Source organism: Podarcis raffonei, chromosome 3, assembly GCF_027172205.1.
Source record: "Podarcis raffonei isolate rPodRaf1 chromosome 3, rPodRaf1.pri, whole genome shotgun sequence".
In the NCBI taxonomy this organism is placed as follows: domain Eukaryota; kingdom Metazoa; phylum Chordata; class Lepidosauria; order Squamata; family Lacertidae; genus Podarcis; species Podarcis raffonei.
The window spans coordinates 17306982-17327984 of record NC_070604.1 but is presented as its reverse complement, the minus strand read 5'-3'; the positions used below and the strand labels follow the sequence as shown (position 1 = coordinate 17327984).

Genomic DNA, 21003 nt, shown 5'->3' with positions numbered 1-21003 from the left:
TAGTTTTCCATAAATACCTTTTTCTTCAGGGCTGCAATAGAAAGTCTTTCACATGACAGCCATTCAATGGCATGAGGGGGGAGGGGTCATTCATATTACAGCTATCATAAGACAGTTGTGTGACTGTCCACCATATTAAAAACTGAGAACATGGGAAAGGCATCCTCTGATGGATTTGATCATATCCATGTCTTAAGTCTTTGAAGCAGTGCTCCGAGGGGGGAATTCATGAATGCAAAAAGCAGTTGATTTGTAACATCTAGGAAGGCAAAGAGTGGAATACCAGAAGCAGATCAAAAAGTTGCGCCTTTTGTTCACATCTCACGTGTGCTTTCTTTTGACTGACAAGCTGGCAGGTGTGCAAGTGAAATATCCAGCCGCAGCTGTTCCACTAAAATAAGCGATATTCATTCATTGGTCTTTTTTTATATATTGGTTATCAACATTCCTTGACCCCTCAACCAAAAGAAAAAAGGGAGAGGGAAAGAGAAATCAGGAGTGGCGGCAAAGGAAAAACAAATACAAAACCATATGACTAAGGAATGACAGTATCCATATCCATGCCAACTACACAGTTCTTAGACCATCCAGTATTATATTTTATTAGTTAATAATTTTCAAAACTAGCATTAAGAAGAAGCCACTAAACAATATTGCCCAGCAATAACTTAAAAAGAGGAGAGAGAGTCTAGGAAGTTTGCTTTTGTACAGGGAAGTGTATGACTAACTGCCACCACCAGTCATACTTTCAAAGGAGAAGACATTCCAATGACGCGTTGCCATAATCCGCCGGGTTTCTCAACAGAACTGTTAAGGAACACAGACCATCTCTCTTACAAGATCACAGTGGAATTGCAGTTTCTGCTTCAGTTCAACACATAAGCATGGTAAGATCAAGGACTATCTGAATGGATTGTAAAAGTTGTTTCCAGGTATGCAACTTTGGCCAACGGCTTAAGATGGTTTGCAAATATTGCAGCATGGAAAATCAGAACCACTTTTAACTTTAATTTTTTTCTTAAATTAAAAAAACGTTCTTGAAGCTTAACATTAAGATGTTTCACCTCATTTTTTCTTCTTCTTTTTTTAAAAAATCCCAATGGATACCAAAATCATCCTATTCACAGAGAAATATTTCTAAAGCAATTCATCCCAACCCCATTATGGTGCCAGTAGTAAGAATGCCTTGATGCTTAAAAACTTATTCCTTGAAATCTGCATACAGTATCAGGAGACCCTGACTCCCAGCACTTGGAGGTTACAATGTTTATGTACAATATATCTACATGCTTATACAGTTACGGTATTGGAAATTATGAGGCAAGCACACATGAATGATTCGACTATACCAAACATGAGGAGGAGGAGGAGGACGGCTTTAGTACAAAGCACAATTAAAAGAAAGGACAGTGCTGTACACCTAGTTTAGATACTCTAGCCCAATTTACAATCGTTAAATTAAAGCAAATTACTGTTGCAGAAATAAGTAAACAATCATCCAAAATATTACTGATCCATTCAGAAATATCTCTATCAGTCCAATTGATACTCCTAGCCAACAGAAGAGGATCCGCATCAGTCGTGAAACGTAAAGTCTACAGGAGGAGGGTGGCTTTGAGAGCAAAGCCCTGTACATTCTGGGTATGTTTGGCACCCACATTTCACTGAGAATGTTTTTCTTCTTCAGAGTCAGATAAAAGTGCAAAGCAAATATAAATTAGGCCAAGTCCTTCCTTGACATCTGATTTACTCCTGGAAAAACAAGCCATCAGTTCAGTGTATATGGGCAATTTACTCATGAAGCTTTGGATCTTGCACTGCAGTGAAGGACAGACTGAATTTCTTCTAGCTGGACTCAGTGAATTCCTAGTCAATTTCTCAGAGGAGACCAGACTGAGTGGAGGACGACTGGAAAAGGTAAGTTTAGATATAGACTTGTGCTGCTTTGCATCTACACAGCATCTAGAACCACTTCTGACTTTAGCGGTGGCTGATGTCTTCAGGTGTGTAATTGCCAAATGTCCAGTAGTTCAAAGACTGTGGAATCCTAAAAAAGAAGAAGTCTGAATTAATTTCAACAGTCTATAGTTGCTTACTGTCAGATTTTAGGCAACGGTGCACACATCCACAAACACCAGTGGTCACAGTTGTCATTTAGGGAACTCTTTGTTTCGGATGTTCTGCTTTTTCAGTGGTATTTCACCACTATTTAAAGACACAGTTTGTCTGGCAAGTATTTTTAAGTTCCCTAGGGCTGGCTTGTTTTTGGTACAGTGGTACCTCGGGTTAAGAACTTAATTCGTTCTGGAGCTCCGTTCTTAAGCTGAAACTGTTCTTAACCCAATGTACCACTTTAGCTAATGGGGCCTCTCACTGCTGCCACGCGATTTCTGTTCTCATCCTGAAGCAAAGTTCTTAACCTGAGGTACTATTTCTGGGTTAGTGGAGTCTGCAACCCGAAGTGTCTGTAACCCGAGGTACCACTGTACTTTATTTGGTTATTTGCCATTCTGTCCACTTCTAACCAATACATTCTGTGGCTGATATTTTGCTGGTGAGATGGTGTCTTCTCCCATCTTCCAGCCATGCTCACCTGACCTGCAACCGACGTCGTATGACGTCAGGTGTAAGCCAGGTAAAGCTGTGGCTGCAATTTTCCCCAATTTTTCCTCTGCAAGCCTAGCAGGGACCAGCTCCCTTGGCAGCTCCTGAGCAGAGCCAACCCGTCAAAAGCAGGAATGGTGTGTTATGAGGAACAAAAAGCTACAGTGGAAGGGGGACATCTATAGGGCTATCTTGCATAAAAGTGTCTTTGTGTCCACACAAGACAGCTCTGGATCTAGGGCATTATCAAGAAAGATTCAACTGATTTAAAGGAAGACCTTTTAATGCAGGCAAGAGTTAAGTTCTCTCTGCAATATTACAGTTATACAAGTGCAGTGTTTTATTGGCTCTCCTGAAACTAATGCAACTTACTGAAATTAAGCACAAAGTAATTAAACCTAATCTTCTATATATTTTTTTCTTCCCAAGAGAGGCAAGCTTTGGTGCTCAGTTATGGACATGGGAGTTTCGCCGCTAAGGGGCTAAAACATTTTTTATTTTATTTTCCACTAAAGTGTTTAAATAGCGGATTATATTAAGATTATCATATGGTAACAATTTTGATCCTGTTACAATAAAAAAAGGAATTCAACAGAAGGCAATAAAATTCTCTTATGGCCAAGAGCGCCAGAGTTGTCAGAAATGATCGACTTTAAAAGGCATATTCATTTGGGACAACGAGAAGGGAAAAGGTGCAGGATTTGGTTAAAAAGTTAGAAACCTACATTACTTGAGCTCAGCACATAAAACGGCTCCTCCATCATTAGTAGTATTTGTTATTTTACAGCTTTATAAAATGGAGCAACATTTCTGCCCTGTGATGTGGGAAACACTGCAGAGAATAGGAAGCTTCTTTAAACAGAGCCTGATCATTGGCAGTCCGGCACAATCCACTTGGATTGGCAGTGGCTCTACTCTCCAGGGAAACCTGCGACCCTCCAAATGTTTTTGGACTCCAACTTCTATCAACGCCAGCTAGCATGGACAGCAGGCAAGGATGATTTATTTTTATTTATTTCTATACCACCCTGCATCTGAGGATCACAGGGAAGTTTACAATATAAAAACACAAAAGTACCGCATTTTTCGCTCCATAAGACACACTTTTTCCCTCCTAAAAAGCAAGGGGAAATGTGTGTGCGGCTTATGGAGCGAATGCAGACAGGAGGCAGGCGGGGAAAGCCCCCAACACATGCTCCACGCGGCTCTTGTGGGCTTTTCCCCAGGAGGGAGAAGGGACTGACTGGCCGCTTCAGTCCCTTCTCCCTCCTCATAGAAAAGCCCGCAGGAGCCATGCACTTTAAAGGGTGTGTGGCTCCTGCGGGCTTTTCTACGAGGTGGGGGACCCGCAAAAGCCATGAGCTCTTTAAAGGGTGCGCTGCTCTTGGGGGCTTTTCCCTGAGGAGGGAGGAGGGACTGACTGGCCGCGTCAGTCTCTTCTCCCTCCTCATAGAAAAGCACGCAAAAGCCGTGCGCTCTTTAAAGGGTGTGCGGCTTCTGCGTGTCAGTGACGGGCTGGCCTTCTCCCTCCTGGGGAAAAGCCTGCAAGCGCCGCACACACGCTCCACGCGGCTCGTGAAAGGGAGCGCTGTGCAGTGCCTGGGATGCATACATGCTCTGCTCAGCGCTCCCTTTAAAAATATTTTTTCCCTTGCATTCCCCTTCCAAAAACTAGGTGCGTCTAATGGTCAGGTGCGTCTTATGGGGCGAAAAATGCGGTAGGTAACATATTAACAAGCAGAAACATTGCCCCCCACCTCAACAGTTTAAAAGACCATAGACTGTTTAATTAGCCAAAAGCCTGGGAGAAGAGGAATATTTTTGCCTGGCACCCAAAGTTGCAGTTCGACATCTGAAGATGCCATGGATCAGAAACTGAAACCTCCAGCTTCCAGGGGACGTTGTTTTGCTACAGAGTTTTGCACTTTTCTGACAGCTGTTCAATGACTTGCCTACCTCTCTCTCTACTTAAGGGAGACACAGCTTTATGTTTCCAGGGCAACTCAAGCCTAAGCCAGGGTTTGGAAATTGCCCAAGGCCTGCAACAGCAAAGAGATATTGCCTACAACTGCCCCCCACCCCCATCCACAATTATCTCCTGTTGTACATGATCCCCACAACCATGGCAGATCATGCCTCTCAGATGACTGATGCCCAATATGAAAGCATGGGATTGAAATCCTTTCACTGGTGATTGCTCACTCCTCCAACATGTGCCTCTAGCCCATGGGGCTGGATCCGGCCCAATCGCCTTCTCGATCTGGCCCACAGACAGTCTGAGAAGCACTGTGTTTTTACATGAGTAGAATGTGTCCTTTTATTTAAAATTCATCTCTGGGTTATTTGTGGGGCCTGCCCGGTGTTTTTACATGAGTAGAACTTGTGCTTCTATTTAAAATGCACCTCTGGGTTATTTGTGGGGCATGGGAATTCATTCTTCCTCTTTTTCCAAAATATACTCCAGCCCCCCACAAGGTCTGAGGGACAGTGGACCTGCCCCCTGCTGAAAAAGTTTGCTGACCCCTGCTCTAGCCAAATAACACACTGTCTCAAGGAGCCTGGGAAGGGGACATTAGATCCCCATTCCTTACAATTACTGTCCTCCTCAAAGAAGTATGCCTCTCATTTCAGGCATATACACTTCTTTGGGGAAAGAGGGGTAGAGAGGAGGAGAGGTGTGTTTATCACTCACAAGTTTTTGAGCATACCCTAGTGATAATTCACCTTGTCCAGTAGCACCTTAGAGACCAACTAAGTTTGTTCTTGGTATAAGCTTTTGTGTCCAGGAGAGACCTGGTCTTAATAGAGATATTGGAGTCCTGTCTCATTACATATGTTAATCATCTGCATACCACCCCTTGCTTTTTCCTGTAGGACTAATTGCAGTCGTTAAGTCGTCAACAGGTTTACCATACCCATTGAGTCAATCACCCACCTCCTACTACCATCCTGAGAAAAACCCCACCCCCCCTCACTATATATAAGGGTCTGGTGACTTCTGTTTCAGTGTATCTGAAGAAGTGTGCATGCACACGAAAGCTTATACCCAGAACAAACTTAGTTGGTCTCTAAGGTTCGAAAGCACGTCAAAGTGCAAGTAGATAAATAGGTATCACTCCGGCGGGAAGGTAAACGGCGTTTCCGTGCGCTGCTCTGGTTTGCCAGAAGCGGCTTAGTCATGCTGGCCACATGACCCGAAAGCTGTACGCCGGCTCCCTCGGCCAATAAAGCGAGATGAGCGCCGCAACCCCAGAGTCGGTCACGACTGGACCTAATGGTCAGGGGTCCCTTTACCTTTAAGGTGCTACTGGACAAATTTTTTAAATTTTTTTATCTAAAGATGGTTTGCACTTGTTCTACTGAAAAATCTCACTGAAAGCATGAACGAAAATTCACTTTTGCCAGGCCCACTGCCAGGGCTGGCGGTATAGTGGATACAAAAAGGGCATCCTTAAGATAGCAAGGCTTACCTTGGAGAGCAGTACATTGCAGACTGTTATCTGGAGATGTAAGTGTATGTTCTTGATGGAGAGCGTGTCTCATTTTGTGCATTGGGGGGCACATTTAAAAAATCCCAAATCAAAATGGTATCATCATGGGAACTACTAATGATCTGAAATTCATCAAATTGGAGTCTAAACACACGTCCTGAGTGTTCCTGAAAAATGGCAAAAGAGTTTGCAGTTAGGAGGGCAGAAGACTCTGTTTATCGTGTTCATACTTGCACTCAAATATTCATTTCCACTTGTAGTTGGAAGGAAATATGAATGCGACAATCATGAGTTTTATAAAATGTTAGTCAAACTCAGAGTAGGCCCCGTTGAATTTAATGTTAAGTTAGTCACATTCATTTCTGCATTGCAGGGGTTGGACAAGGTGACCCGTAGGGTCCCAATTCTACAATTAATTTCCATGGATCTACTCTGGGTTTGACTAACATCAGAAAGAGCCCCGTGTCATAAAGGATTTCTTAAAGGAAGGAGGAAGCGTGTAGGTTATCATTCAGAAGACAAAGGGACTGGAGTAATTTAGCACAATAGTGACACCTTGGGACATTTTAGAGACTAATCAGGAAGAGCTGAATTTCACACAGACAACATGCCAAATATTTGCTTTCAACAATTACTGCATCCATTTAATTGGTTTATTTAATTTGTGTACCACCCTGCATGTGAAGATCACAGGGCAGTTCACGATCTAAAATGAGAACACAAAATGCACAATAAAAACAAGGCACACCAGTAATGCCCCCGTTGCCTGCCTACAAACACGTTTAAAAGGGAATAGAATGCTAATCAGCAAAAAGCCTGGTTAAAGAGAAACGTTTTCACCTGGTGCCTACAGATATGTAATGAAGGTGCAAGGTGAGTTTCCCTGGGAATTAAAAAAAAAGAGAGCCATCGCAGAAAAGGCCCATTCTGGTATTGCCATCCTCTGGCAAAAACACACCAAATTTCCACTCCATTACAAGGTAGTAGATTTAGAAACAAGCAGACAAAAGTATGGTCAACATGTACTACTGTTGCACAGTAATATCTGTATAGTTAATGTACATACCACCAATGTACGTAAGCATAGTGTACTTGCTGGGGCACGGGGGTCAAGAGCAGCTTGCAAGTCCCAAACTTTGATTTTGCTATGAAGCAAAGAGAGAAAAGGCAGTGAGAAAACTACAACACCCACTGAGTACTAAGAACCACAGAAAACCAACCTCCCGAATGAAAACAGAACTTTGCTTTCAAGCACATACCCATCGTAGGCTCCGCTTACAATCCTCTTGTTATCAAATCTGATGCACCTAACCAGTTCTTCGTGTCCTTCTAGCACTCTTAAACAGGCCCCGCATTCGATATCCCAAAGCCTGAAAGAAGGAACACGTACAACTTTTTTCAAAAAAATAAAAGCAACAAGCATGTATTCCTTCTTATATACCTTTTGCAATTTCCATCACAGCTTGACCTAATTATTTCTGAAAAGGCTATACTCAACACAATATTGGTTGTGGATGCTGAATCACTTGGGGGCCACGCTGGACAGATTCCCTGGAGTAGGGCTCACTACTTCCCTCTCGCACCAGTGGTTAAGCTTGATTACTTGGCTCAAAGTAATTTAATGTACTAAGCAGAGCTTGCATTAAGACCATTCTTCAAAACGGTAAGTGAGTTTCCATACAGCCTTTCCCTGTCCCAATTGCTTTTGACCCTAGCACTGTCTCCCCAGCTGATGCTACTGGGGAAACCCAGCCAGTTGGAAAGGGTATAAATAAATAATTTTTGTTGTTGTTGTTGTTGTTGTTGTTTGGCCAAACTCTGTGCAACACTGGCCATACATAACAGGCCAGCAACTTTGTACATGTGCAATGGCATCTTCCCCTTCTAGAAGCTCACCTGCGGCCAACTGCTACTTGCACCAGGGGATCAAATTTGTGACAAACAGCTAACCGAACTAAGAATGGCCGAGAAAAGCACACAGATCCCTGGGGGGTAATCTGAACGCACGTGAGGCTGCTGCCTAGTTTAAGCTAGGCATTCCTTGGTCTGATCAGTGCCCTCCTGCGAACTAGATGCGTATCACCTTGGTTCCACAACGGAAGAAAGATTGGGTAGGCCATACATAAAAAACAAAACCTTAAAAAAAATGAAACCCAGCAAGACAAGACAACAAAAAACTGGAACCTGGTGCTTGGGCAGTCAAATGAAAAGGGGGTTGCAATGAAACAATACTGTTTCCATTTGTCTTCACAGATTCCACCCACCCCTTACCTAATGGTATTGTCTGATGATCCACTCACAACAAGCCGATCCCTATACTGCAGGCAGGCAATGCCTCGCTTGTGCCCATTAAGAGTGCGAACAAATTCACATGTGCTTGTGCTCCAGACCTAAGAGGAAAATAAATATTTAACTGCAAAAGATATAATGGCAATTTGGCACGTTTTGAAATTCTGCATTAAAAGACAGAGATGAAATGAGATGATAGCAAAATACAGTTTTCATTCCGAAACCCTTCCCTTTTCCCCCGACTATAGATCACATTCCCCCCCGGGAAGATTGGAGGGGGGCCACATATGTCAATGGTGGGCGTGGTCAGAGGCCAAAGTAATGGATGTGACTCCAATCTTAGTACATTGGGCTATATTTCAGGTATGCAAAAAGTCAGAGGATTCTACACACCCTGCCCGCCATCTCCCCATCCTTCATCTAGGCACACACCAGCCAAGCAAAAGTCCTTGAGGAGAGGATGTGCTTGGGGAGAATCTCAAGGGCCAGGCAGAGAGAGCTGGAAGGTCACATTCTGCCCCTGGGCAAGAATAAGGATTTCCCCACTCCCACTTAAATTGCTCTACTTAACCTCATGACAACAGTGTGCTACAAAGGGAAATATCTAAAAAAGCTTAAAGCCATTAAAGCAGCCTTTCTCAAGAGCTTTCCCAGAAACATAGTTCCCAGATGTTCCTGAACTACAACTCCCATCATTACTGGCCAAGCTGGCTAGGGATGATGGGAGTTGTAGTCCAACAAGATCTAGGGGCCCCTGGTTGAGAAAGGCTGCATATGGGGAATGCCAGACATACAACCACAATCCTTAGAAACTACTTGAATGGGTGTTTCAGCAACACGTTAGTCAGAGACCAAACTTTTTCTCCCATAACTCCTTTCTGAATTTGCAATTTTGAGAAACTGGTTGTCCACTTACTTTAATGGTCCTATCACCAGAAGCAGATACAATATACTTGTCGTCGAAGTCAACGACGTTAACAGCCGCCCGATGGCCAACTAATACGCGGCGCAGAGTGATGTCAGTCGGTGAGGCCATATCCCAGACAGCAATAGATCTGTCCTTTGAACAGGTTACCATTAAGCCATTGCTGAAACGCAAGTGGAGCACAGCCTCGTTGTGATGAATCAGTGTGTTGAGGACTTCACCTGTGTTCACGTCCCAAACTCTGCAAAAGCACATATACACACATCAAATCATTTGGGATCAAATGCTATGCGATCAAAAGCTAGTTTCATGGGTGGTGGTACTGGTGAGCCTTTAATTGTTTCAAACCACAAACTGCTAAATATCATCAGTAGCAGGGCATCATTCTTGCAAAGACACACCACCGTCCATCTCCATGTTCAAGTGCTCAGAAAGCCCTGTCCACTTTCAGCGGTTAATAATACACTGGTACCTCAGGTTACATACGCTTCAGGTTACATACGCTTCAGGTTACAGACTCCGCTAACCCAGAAATAGTGCTTCAGGTTAAGAACTTTGCTTCAGGATGAGAACAGAAATCATGCTCCTGCGGCGCGGCGGCAGCAGGAGCACGATTAGCTAAAGTGGTGCTTCAAGTTAAGAACAGTCTCAGGTTAAGAATGGACCTCCAGGACGAATTAAGTACTTAACCTGAGGTACCACAGTAGTAGTAGTAGTAGTAGTAGTAGTAGTAGTAGTAGTAATAATAATAATACCTTTATTGTCAATGTACCTGTGTACAATGAAATTAACCGAGCCTCCCTCCCCCCCCCCCACAAACACTCAGTCTCATTGCACTCTGTGTGCTTTTCGCACAACACCCCAACCCCGAAAGTCAGTTGCACTGTATTATTTTCCGTTCAGCAGCCTAACAGCCCACGGATAGAAACTGTTTTTTAGCCTCTTGGTACAACTGACTATACTTCTATATCTCCTGCCCGAGGGTAGAAGATTAAATAGGAGCTGGCCGGGATGTGAATTGTCCCTGAGCATTTCCCTCGCTCTCCTAAGGCAACAATCCCTTGCGATGTCATCTAGCGGGCTCAGGGGACAGCCCATGATATAATGTGCTGTGTTCACCACCCTCAGTAAAGACTTTCTGTCCGTGGCTGTCAAGCCAACGTACCACACTGTGATACAATATGAGAGGACACTTTCTATTGTGGACCGGTAGAAGGAGGTCAGCAATTGTTGTTTAACATTGTTCTTTCACAAGACTCTGAGGAAGTGGAGTCTTGGTTAAGCGAGGGTGGTTAAGGCCCATTTTTTGTTTGAAGTCACTTTTATAGGGCTGCTAGGAGACAAAACCGCACGACTAGGGGCAGACCCAGGTCTTGAAAGCAATGTTGGCTCTCAAACTGCTATAAGCCATCGGGATGATGTAAGGCAGCAGTGGTGTGTGGGAGAGGGTGCTTAGCCCTTCCTCTACGGAGCTTCTGTAACTGTCTTCCCAAGGTCTCTCCCAAATTCAACATATTGGTTGTATTATTAGGAAATGTGGCTGGCAGAAGAAGGTTATGTCTTTTCCTCACGCCAACCCATTATCCACTGCCAACTGTCCCCATCCAACAACATTTTAGGTGTTGCACAGAGACTGAAGTGTTTCTGCAATCGTAACGACAGAAGCCATAATTCACAGTATTTAATTAATCTGTTCTGGGGTTTTCCCCAACCCTCCAAAACAGATTTACGGGGTCATGCAAGGAGAGGAGGAGGGCAGGGACGTTCCACTGCACAGCTAAAAGTCCTTGTTGTGCTGGCAGAACTGCTTAGTTGGATACAGTCCTTAATTGGCCTGTAAACCCAAGACTGACTAGTACCAGGAACATGGGAGAATCTAGAGAATTCCAGATTTAGGTGGGCAATCCCTCTTTTCTCAAGAAAGCTTGTACCTTTCACTGGCTGTCAATTTCCCCTTTGCACCATCCTTCTCACCAGTTTCGCAGCTACAAAAATGCTCACCTCACAGTGGAGTCAGAAGATCCAGTTACAATTACTCTTTCATCATATTGCAGACAGAGAACGGAGCCAGTATGTCCTGTTAATACTTTCAAACATTCCAATCCTGTTTTATCCCAGATCTGCCAAACAGAAACCCAAGAGAATTATATGACTGCAGAATCACTATCTGTAAAGCCATGTCGAAATGAGTCCATAGTCCCTGTGGACATGGGTTTCCCCACTTGTCTCTTCTATACTTTCTATGCCTTTCTGGAAACACAGAAATACATAATTCACCTGAATATCTGAATTATAGCGTTGTGCAGAGGGAGGTTTGTTTGTTTTTTTAAAAAAAGAAAATCACAGAATCCTGACTGCCATTATTCCTTAATACCCCAGCATTACAACATTTTAAAGAAAAATTATATTCTGGCTCCCCTGGTTACAAATAAGCTTGAGAATGCACGTGTGGTTTTTGCAGAAGCATCAGAAAGTAGAACTGGGTAAGATGGTGCAAAAGTGACTTAATTAAGATCTATAGTCCTCTAATGGCCCCCAGTCCCCAAACCTCTTTTCTCCTCCTTCCCAAACACTCTTCACGTGTTCACACATTCCCAACTGCATGGGGAGCACGCTTGTTTGCCTTGTATCTTCTGCCACATTCCTAGCAGCTTGGCAATGCCACCCTCCCCATGTTGAGGCTCAACATCCGCAGAAAGGGCACATTCACTATACTCCCTATAGGGTGCCCATGTCGCTTAGAACCCTGAATGAACAGTATGGGGAGCCTATACGAGCCTCCCCACTGTAGAGTTTCAGCCTTAGCACATCGAGGGGCTGCAGAGACAGGCCGCCAGAACACGATGAAAGAGACAGTGTCAATGAGCACGTTCTCATTCTCCTCTCTTGTGATGAGGAATGCTTAATTCAAGGAAATGAGGCAGACTACAAGCACAGATTTTTTGCACGTGTTCAAAAAAAAATTTTTTTAGAAGGTATATATTGTATTCATCTGTGTTATGCTCTGACGTGCTCTCATACTGTGATAGCTGCCTTGGGCATTCTCTTTTAAATTGAATAACAGGGTTTAATATATGCTTAAAGGTAAAGGGACCCCTGACCATTAGGTCCAGTTGTGGCTGACTCTGGGATTGCGGAGCTCATCTCGCTTTATTGGCCGAGGGAGCTGGAGTACAGCTTCCAGGTCATGTGGCCAGCATGACTAAGCCGCTTCTGGCGAACCAGAGCAGCGCACAAAAATGCCGTTTACCTTCCCACCGGAGCAGTTCCTATTTATCTACTTGCACTTTGACGTGCTTTCGAACTGCTAGGTTGGCAGGAGCAGGGACTGAGCAACAGGAACTCGCCCCGTCTCGGGGATTCGAACCGCCGACCTTCTGATCGGCAAGCCCTAGGCTCTGTGGTTTAACCCACAGCGCCACCCGCGTCCCTTAATACATGCTTAATCAATAATAAATACATAAACCTCTGGAACAAAAGAGAAATTTTAAGAATTACATCCTGCTTTTTCAGATCTGCTCTTTCTTCTTCTTGCGAAAAGCAGAATGTAGCAGAGTTCAATGGGCAGCATGTTGAATTCTAGACTATAAGGGCTCAAGACTTCTTCAGCTTCAACCAAGCAATATTCTACTTTTGTGCAGCAATGAATCATAGAATTGTAGAGTTGGCAGACGTGAACAAATGATCTCACCAGAAACAAGACGAAAAGTAGTCAAGAAAGGCCTTTTTACCTTAATGGAGTTGTCCCTTAAGCCACTGATAATCTTCTCATCATCATACTGTAAACAGTAAACACCTTTACTGTTTTCAGAACGGCATTGAATTCTTTGCAAGTTGTGCCTTCCACATCGCCAGTTAGACTCTATAGTCTAAAAGAGACCACAAAAAAGGGGGTGGGTGATGTAGAATCCCGATACGTTTTCATATCACATATGTTTAAGACTACGTTACAATTCCATACCCACTTACCTGGAAGGAAGCCTCACTGAACATAATGGAATATGAGTAGACATGTCTATGAGTAGATATGAAGAGGATTGTTCTCTAACTTATCCCAAGCCTTCCCTTAACCCCCCTCAGAGTTGTCATATCAGGTAGAAAGCAGCATCTGAGTTAATGAACATAGAATTCTGTGGCAAAAGATGATTCAGTCTGCAAACCCAGTTTGTCCAAAGGAAAACCACACGTCTACATGCAAGTCACTGTAGTGTGAGACACCTAAATGCCAGAATTAACCTGGAAAGAGAACTTATGTGATAATTTGAACAGATTGGCTGTTACAGCAACCTGAGAGGTAGGAGGGATTTTTAGAATGGGAATCCAAACCGGTCAGCTTTTGCCCAATCTCTAACTTGCAATATTAACAGTGGACTACCCTGCTGCTGCATGTTATGTTTTCAACCCAACTTGCACCATGGGGATTAAAAGCAGTGGATTTAATGGAAGGGTCGTCGTAAGCTACTCTCAGCCCAAACTTAGTCCCTCTATTGAAGGTTAATTCCTCTAGGAAATGCCACAGGGCTGTTGTAAACCATTCAGAGCCTACCCTGAAATATTCAGTGTGGCACCACAGGCCTTCATGGTCACTGTCTCACAGGAAGAGTCTCTTCAAACCTGAAATACTGAGAGAGTGCACTGAATGTTCTTAGGCATTTGCATAATCAGGACTATTTTTTAAATGTGTCTGTTTTAAATAAAAACTGAGAAAGTGCACAACTCTTCTTTTTGCTGCGATATTTTGGAGGGTGGCCAATCTTGGGTTATGCTAAAATCTTGAATTTCTCCCCCAATTTCTATAGGCAACTCTCACTTCCATTCCTGGGGACATTTTAAAATAATTTAGGGCTGTATTCAACACTGCAGCTAGGCTTGCACAAGAGACATCTGTGCACCCAACAAAACTTGCTCTTCTTCTTAAGTCAAGGGGGTGTTGGGGAATGCTCCAGAGCAGATTTTGGGAGTGTGAGGGGCAGGGAAGAGGGGAAGTCCCACTGCACAAGCGGAACTCTGCTTGCACAGTGTTTCACGCAACCCTTAATATTTATTTATGCATCACCCATCCAATTTGCTGGGAGGTTCACACAGACACATAAATAATTCCAGGTGTGAACTATGAAATGGTTCTCTGTACCTTTTTTATATCTATGTGCCTCTTTTGTCATCCTCTTTTGCTCAATTCCCTGGGAGGGAGAAAGAGAAGGGGAATAATGGAGCACAATTCAATGGAGGAAGAGGCATAGAGAAATAACTGCCTCCTGTACCCCTTGTCTTGAGTCTTCACTAGCCTTTTCTGCCTGCCAAGTAATCAGTAGCATTTTGTTGTGCCATGACCACACCTTCTTCTTCTTCATCAGTAACTTTCCACCAGACCGCTAATTCCTCTCTCTCCCCCAATTACCTGCTTTAACTCAACGTTCGGTGTCTTGGATTGTTTTGTGGGGTTTGCAACTCCCTACAGAGGTTTTCCATCCCACAAAAAGGGGGGTTTGTAAACATTACAGTATCCCCCATGTCTACTTATACGTCTCTCAGGTGCAGCAGTGGTGCAGTTTTGGCAACAAAATTTTTTTAACTCCTCTCCAAACTTAGAGGGAAATAGAGGGAATAGAGGTCAGAGCTTTCCAAACTGTGTGCGTCGACTGCGTCCAAACATTAGTGCGTCGACTGCAGTGTATAGATGTGTCTGTGAATTCTCCCTGCGCTCCTAACAGGGCTGGAAAGGGGTTAGTTTAACCTCTGGCTTGCTAGTAAAACAGAATTACTGTGTCATGAAATGATGCACGTCTAAAAAGTGTGTCACCGACATGAAAAGTTTGGAAAGCTCTGCAGTAGGTTATATATTTACTAGTATGGCAAACAGCCAAACAGCGTGGACATTTACTTTCCCTCTCATGGGGAAACACTGTTTTGCCCTGTAGCTAATCACCCATAATTCCAGATTGTGCACACCTAACTTTGCTTTAAAACAAGTAACCTTGCATTGTTTTCTGCATGTGAACACATAGCCAAGGAGAAATCTGTAAATTTCACAGTTGTTCCCCACTACAAATGGGTGGTACAAAAGGCACAGGAGTTGCATGACCACAAGTTCTGGACTGTGCTCTTAGGTAGTATAAACACTCCCAGGAAATGCATTTATTATAAAATGGGGAACTTGATATAAACCTGTCTTTTCTCCCCTTCAAACCACTGATTGAAACATAGATTTAAAATAAATTCAGTCTGTGTTGGATGGGCATAAAATAGCCCTGCAAGACTCAGGTTGTACTCAACACAGAAACCCAGTTGATTAGTATTAACTGGCTAATTCATATGGTTATACAAATGTGCTTCAGTTGTTTACAGTTCCCCACACCGGCCACGTGGGCACTTGAATCGGTCACATATTTTGGCATGCCACTGATTCTTGAGGTATTGCACATAAGCGCCTGTTCACCAAATAAAACACCAGTCAAAACAATTCTACCTAAGGGTTTAGGGAGAAACATGCTTTCCATTTTGTGCAATTTTCAGATTTTTAAAAAGCTCCTTTATAAAGTTACCAGAAGAAAATGTGGGCTGCAAATCAAAGCAACTGGAGCGTGTTATTCATCCTCGGGCCAGAGAGCTGTGAATCAGTAAGATCCATGCAGGTGCACAGTTTAATTCTATGAGTAGATGTGATTTCAGAGACACATTAATGTGGTGTTGCTACTGTGGGAAAATATTTTGTATTTTTGAGAATTTGTAAAATCCCCTTTGCCGTGTCAGTTGCCAGTATACTGGGAAAGTAGCCACAATACACAAAAAGTATACAGCTGCACAGAAATTGGCAGGAGTAGAAACATATGCGACTACAAAGCAGAAGGATTCGAGAGAACTAAATATAGCTGAGTGGGTGGGCCCTTTGAGGACCATCAGGAAAAGGCCCTGCTGAATGCAGCCCTCTGTAACCAGGCACATTGGAGGCTGCGGGTATAAAGCATATTTCTAATATATGCAGATCTGATGCAGGCATGACAGGCCAATCACAAAACCAAGAACCAGGAGCACCTAGCACTGTTGCACTTTCATTTTGCCATACTTGTGACTGATGCCTTGTGATGCCTCATGGATTGTTTCAACATACTCTAATTGAGGTTGCCCTTGAAGATTGTACAGATAGAATCCTGATGCCTGGCCTTTAGCAGGAGTTGGGCTCAGGTGGGGCGTATTAAGTCATCTTCTTGCTGTATTGGCTAAGTTCTGGTCTCATTCCAAGGCTCTGGGTGCGATCTATGAAGACCTAAATGGCGTTGCCCCTAGGGAGCACCTTTTCCCACACGAGTCTTCCCCTCTCGTTAAGATGTGCATCAAGATTTCTGCATCCTCCATATTGAAAATGGCAGAATTGTGGAGGGAAATTATGCAAAGTTTGCAGACTTTATAGGGGTTATGGAATCCAGCTTTTCTTAGTACAGAATTTGAGCTGCCTGATTGCTTATTTTATTTATTTCAGTATTGAATGCATGCAGTTCTAGCATCAGCTATGGAAAATGACCTTGGATGGTCTTTCCAATTTATCAGCCTTGTAATTTACAGCTGCCTTCAGGAGTCTAGGGCCACTGCTGTACTATGTACTGCTGTACTATGTTCTGTACTGCCCTACTATGACAATAACAAGTGGGTTTTCTTTTTTAAAAAAAGGCTTCTAGCCAGACATGTAATTCTTACTAAAGTGGGAAGTCTGCGTGTCTGGACCATACTGTTTCAGTGCAATTGAGGGTTAATATGACATCATGCTCTTACCAACAAAACAAATCAAAACCCTCCATAGAGAAACAAGCATATTAAGCGAAAGAGAAATCCAGCCTAGCCTTCTCTTTGATATTCTCACTTTCTTCACTGAGCTTGTTTTTTGTATTGACAAATGGTCAAGTCATATGTGCCTGTCCTGCAGTTGGTGAGTGGTGTCACCCGGACAACAGATCTACTACATCAGAGCGGAGAACTAATCCTTAGAGCTATTGACATCAGCCTAGAAGTAAAGGGTGCCTTTCTGCAACATTCGTAGCACCATACTACGTAAAAAGAATACGGCCACAGAAACTGCATGAGTGGCTCTCGGTCTTCGTTGTAAGCCTTAATAGTTACTGTCACTTTGATTAGAAGGAAGAACAAGAGGAGCAGGAATAATGATCTCCATAACGCAAGGCAGCACTAAGGAGGCTGCATGTGTGTAGCTCTTAACTTTCATTTTTGGTCCCTGCCCTAGACAGCACCTGAAACAGCTCCATAGCAGCTATAAGAGTATCTGTGGTGGCAGTGGTGGTGGTGGTGGAAGGAGGAGGAACTCTGAGGGCAAGTGGGGCAGAGATTCTCCAATCAAGTGCTCACAGGGCTGCAATTCCATTTTAGTCTACTTATTCCGAGTAAGCATATTGCTCATGGTGTTATCTTTCCAGCATGGCTGCAAATATGCTGAAAATCAAGCAATAGATGTGCCCAGAAGTCCTTGTAGTGAATAATGCCTCAATTTCTTGGTCAATTTCTTGGATATATATCCATTTTTCTATCTTGTCTCGGCGGACGGAGGGAATGTAGGTGGATATTTTAACCCTCCCTTCCTTGGGTCCAATAAGTGGAATCTTTTTAATAGTCTGGCCACATTCTCCATCCTCACTTCAAAATCTTGCAGGGGAGGGGAGAGACAGGGAGCTTCCAGATGTCACAAGACAGGAGAGCAAAAAATAGTGTTTGTAACTGCTCATGAGGAATAAATTATATCTGTACTAATTCTAAAGGAATAATGAAGAATTTGGCCCAGCATCATGGATAATATGGAAAAGGCCCAGGGATTTAGAATTGGGAGATCAACAGTACACCTGGCAATCTGCCTATTAACACAGTCTGCTAATAAGAGTCAAATTGTACTACAATATTTTGGGACTGTGTCCAAGCACATGATTAACTGAACCAAGTCAGATTTCCACAAAAACAAGTTTTGCATACCTAAATAAAATTTCCTGGGAAGAACCCAAAAGTAGTCTTCCCTTTAAGGGAGTTCCTAAAACAGTTAAATCTGGCAGGTCAGCACAATGGGTCCAGGCAGTACCAGAAGTTATTGGACCACCCTGAATGCAAGAAAGCCTCTTCATAAAACTATTGCCCTCAACTGCCTGCCACTGTGGAAGCAGAGAAACCGTTTACCTATTTCCAATAATTGCCCCTCCCAAACACAATGGAATGTTGTGCGTTTTAGGCACAACACTGTGTTCTTATAAGACTTTTGCTGGGGATTAAACACACATTGATGTCAAGTCTACACTGTCACTTGCCAATTCCTCCTTGCAGCTGCATGTATTTTTGGCCCCAAATTTAAAGAGGGGTCAAAAAGGCCAGGTTACAACTCTGCTATGTATAATTCCTCACTGCCGTTGAGTTTAACAGTTTCCTTTTAAACTGAATCAGTGCACTGATGTACCTAATCACAATAAATTAAACAGTTTCCCGCTCACATTAGTAGCAAGAAAAATTATGTGCCTCAGATCTCTGTGTCCCACTAGAAATAGCTGCTCCACGGTAGTGTAATTTTTGCTCCTTGGTGATCTGTTGACGTCCAAGCCTAAGCATCTTTTGAAAAACTTTCTTTTTGTTAGCTTCTAGCAGCAGGAGGGGAGAGCCTAGGAAAGGTTCTTAGCATTTTTCATGTCTGATTTACTTCTATTAACATTTTTAAAATGAATGAGCGGCCCCAACCTTTTGGAAACTGTGCAGGTTGCAAATTTAAACAAATAAAAAAAGATTGACTGCTGGGAAATAACAGATTTAATAAAACTATTTGTATTACGTTGTACCTTACTGCCAATCTTTTTACTGTAGCCATTAAACAGTAGGGCTGGGCGATACCAGCTTTTCAACATCATGGTGTATCGCCAGCCAAACATTGCGGTTTGGCTATATAAATGTGTTCTTTTGTGGGGGGGGGGGCTATTGGGTTGTTGCTTTTATTTTTATTTTGTGGTTTTATATCTTGATTTTATTCTGTGAACTGCTCTGAGACCCCCGGCTACAGGGCAGTATATAAATTCTATCTATCTATCTATCTATCTATCTATTAATAATAATAATAATAATAATAATAATAATAATAATAATACTGCAGTGTTGAAAAAAACAAGATGCCTTGGCCTCTGCTCATGAGACACTGGGTGAAACTGCCCCAGCTCTCACCTTGAGAGGCGCTTGCAGGCTGGGATGATGCAACTTCTTTGCACAGCTCAGCTGGGGATCGAGAAGGTTCCCCCTCCCCAGCTGAGACAGCCCCCGTGCATTTCATGCAAGCGGGCGGAACATTGGGGTTCCTTTAACTGCTCGCTGCGGGGAGCGGCAACCACGCTCCCCTCAGCTGAGCAGTTTCAGGGAGCCCCCACCCGGCTGGAGCCAGTGCCGACTGCTCGACATAGCTGTCAACCTTCCCTTTTTTTGCAGGAAATTCCCTTATTCCAGCGCCGTTTCCCACTGTTTCCCGCTGCTATCCCGGATTGTTAGATATCCCGTAGACTGTCCCTGGGACAGGTGAGGCCGCTGATCCCTTATTTTCGAGGCTGCTGATCCCTTATTTTCAAATCTGAAAGTTGACAGCTATGCTGCTCGATTGAGACAAGGGCAGCTGCACGCACCTCAGTCAAGCAGTTTCAAGATGCACAGGGAGGCACAAGCTGTATCAGCGCCTCACTGATACAGCTTGTTTCTCCCTCTGCCACATATGAGGGCAGAGCGTGAAGGCAGTTGCACTCAGCGATATATACTGCTGAGTGAAGCCGACACTGAGGTCTGCTTCTCATACCGGTCCTGGGCGATATATCGCCCAGGCTTACTAAAAAGCTATAAATGCTCTCCTTTTACTCATAAACAAAGATGTCTGAAGAGACCGTTCCCTTCAAATAAGAAATAAAATCCTCTAAATTTATCAATTCTTTTCCTTGGGGGAGGGAAATCAAACAGTCCCCCAGAACGGATTACGTTCAAAAACCGAGGTACCACTGTATGACTATTCTGAGTGTGGGTAGGGTACAAAAATGTTCTTTCTACTGAAGTCTGGGAGCACAACATGCTGAAATGTTGCAGGCTGCATTATCCAGTCAATCATTATCAGCACCTTGTCTTTAATTAATTTAATTTGTAAGTTGTAATGGAATGTTCACTTATACTATATAAATTTATTTATTTATTATAGCTGGGTAAGTAACAAAGAGCAGAGGTTGCCAATCATTTTTGCCCTCCCGCCCCTGCAATTTAAGCACCCATTTGGAATGGGCGAAAAAGAATAAACCTCCTCTCCCAGTTTTTGAACCACTGCCCTCTCCCTTGCTTTCACCACCAGAAAAGCACAAAGCACAAAGGTTAGATAGAATAGAAATTCTCATGCTAATAAAGCTTTGAGACCTATGTACTCCAATTATCATCAGGCTTGCAATATGCTATTAGAAAGAAACCCCTAAGGAGAAATTTGATGATCTAAACTTATATTACTAATACTTTTATTATTTTAAAGCAGAAATAGTTACTTGGCCCTATTCTAGTGACAGGGCAGGATTAGTGGCTAAGCTAAATTCTCCTGTGCTCTATTTGAGTAATTGTAACTGAGTAAAGAGATTTGCAAATATTGGAAGCTTTGCTCTGTTCAGCTTTCGGTAAGGCCAAGAGTCCTGATCCTCTGGGCACAGAAATGCT

The 21003-nt window shown here is 43.3% G+C and overlaps 1 protein-coding gene across 5 annotated transcripts in view; it reads right to left on the bottom strand.

Moving 5' to 3' along the window:
* Window positions 1-1940: 1940 nt before the first annotated feature.
* Window positions 1941-21003, bottom strand: part of FBXW11 (F-box and WD repeat domain containing 11) — an 81529-nt gene continuing 62466 nt past the window's right edge. For all 5 annotated transcript variants that reach the window (XM_053380674.1, XM_053380677.1, XM_053380673.1 and 2 more), the window contains 8 exons: window positions 13041-13178; window positions 11311-11429; window positions 9301-9550; window positions 8367-8485; window positions 7355-7465; window positions 7162-7240; window positions 6075-6262; window positions 1941-2047 (listed from right to left, as the gene is read on the bottom strand). In XM_053380674.1, coding sequence (XP_053236649.1) covers window positions 6101-6262; window positions 7162-7240; window positions 7355-7465; window positions 8367-8485; window positions 9301-9550; window positions 11311-11429; window positions 13041-13178 — 978 coding nt within the window. In that variant the 3' untranslated portion in view covers window positions 1941-2047; window positions 6075-6100. The remainder of the gene's footprint in view (window positions 2048-6074; window positions 6263-7161; window positions 7241-7354; window positions 7466-8366; window positions 8486-9300; window positions 9551-11310; window positions 11430-13040; window positions 13179-21003) is intronic.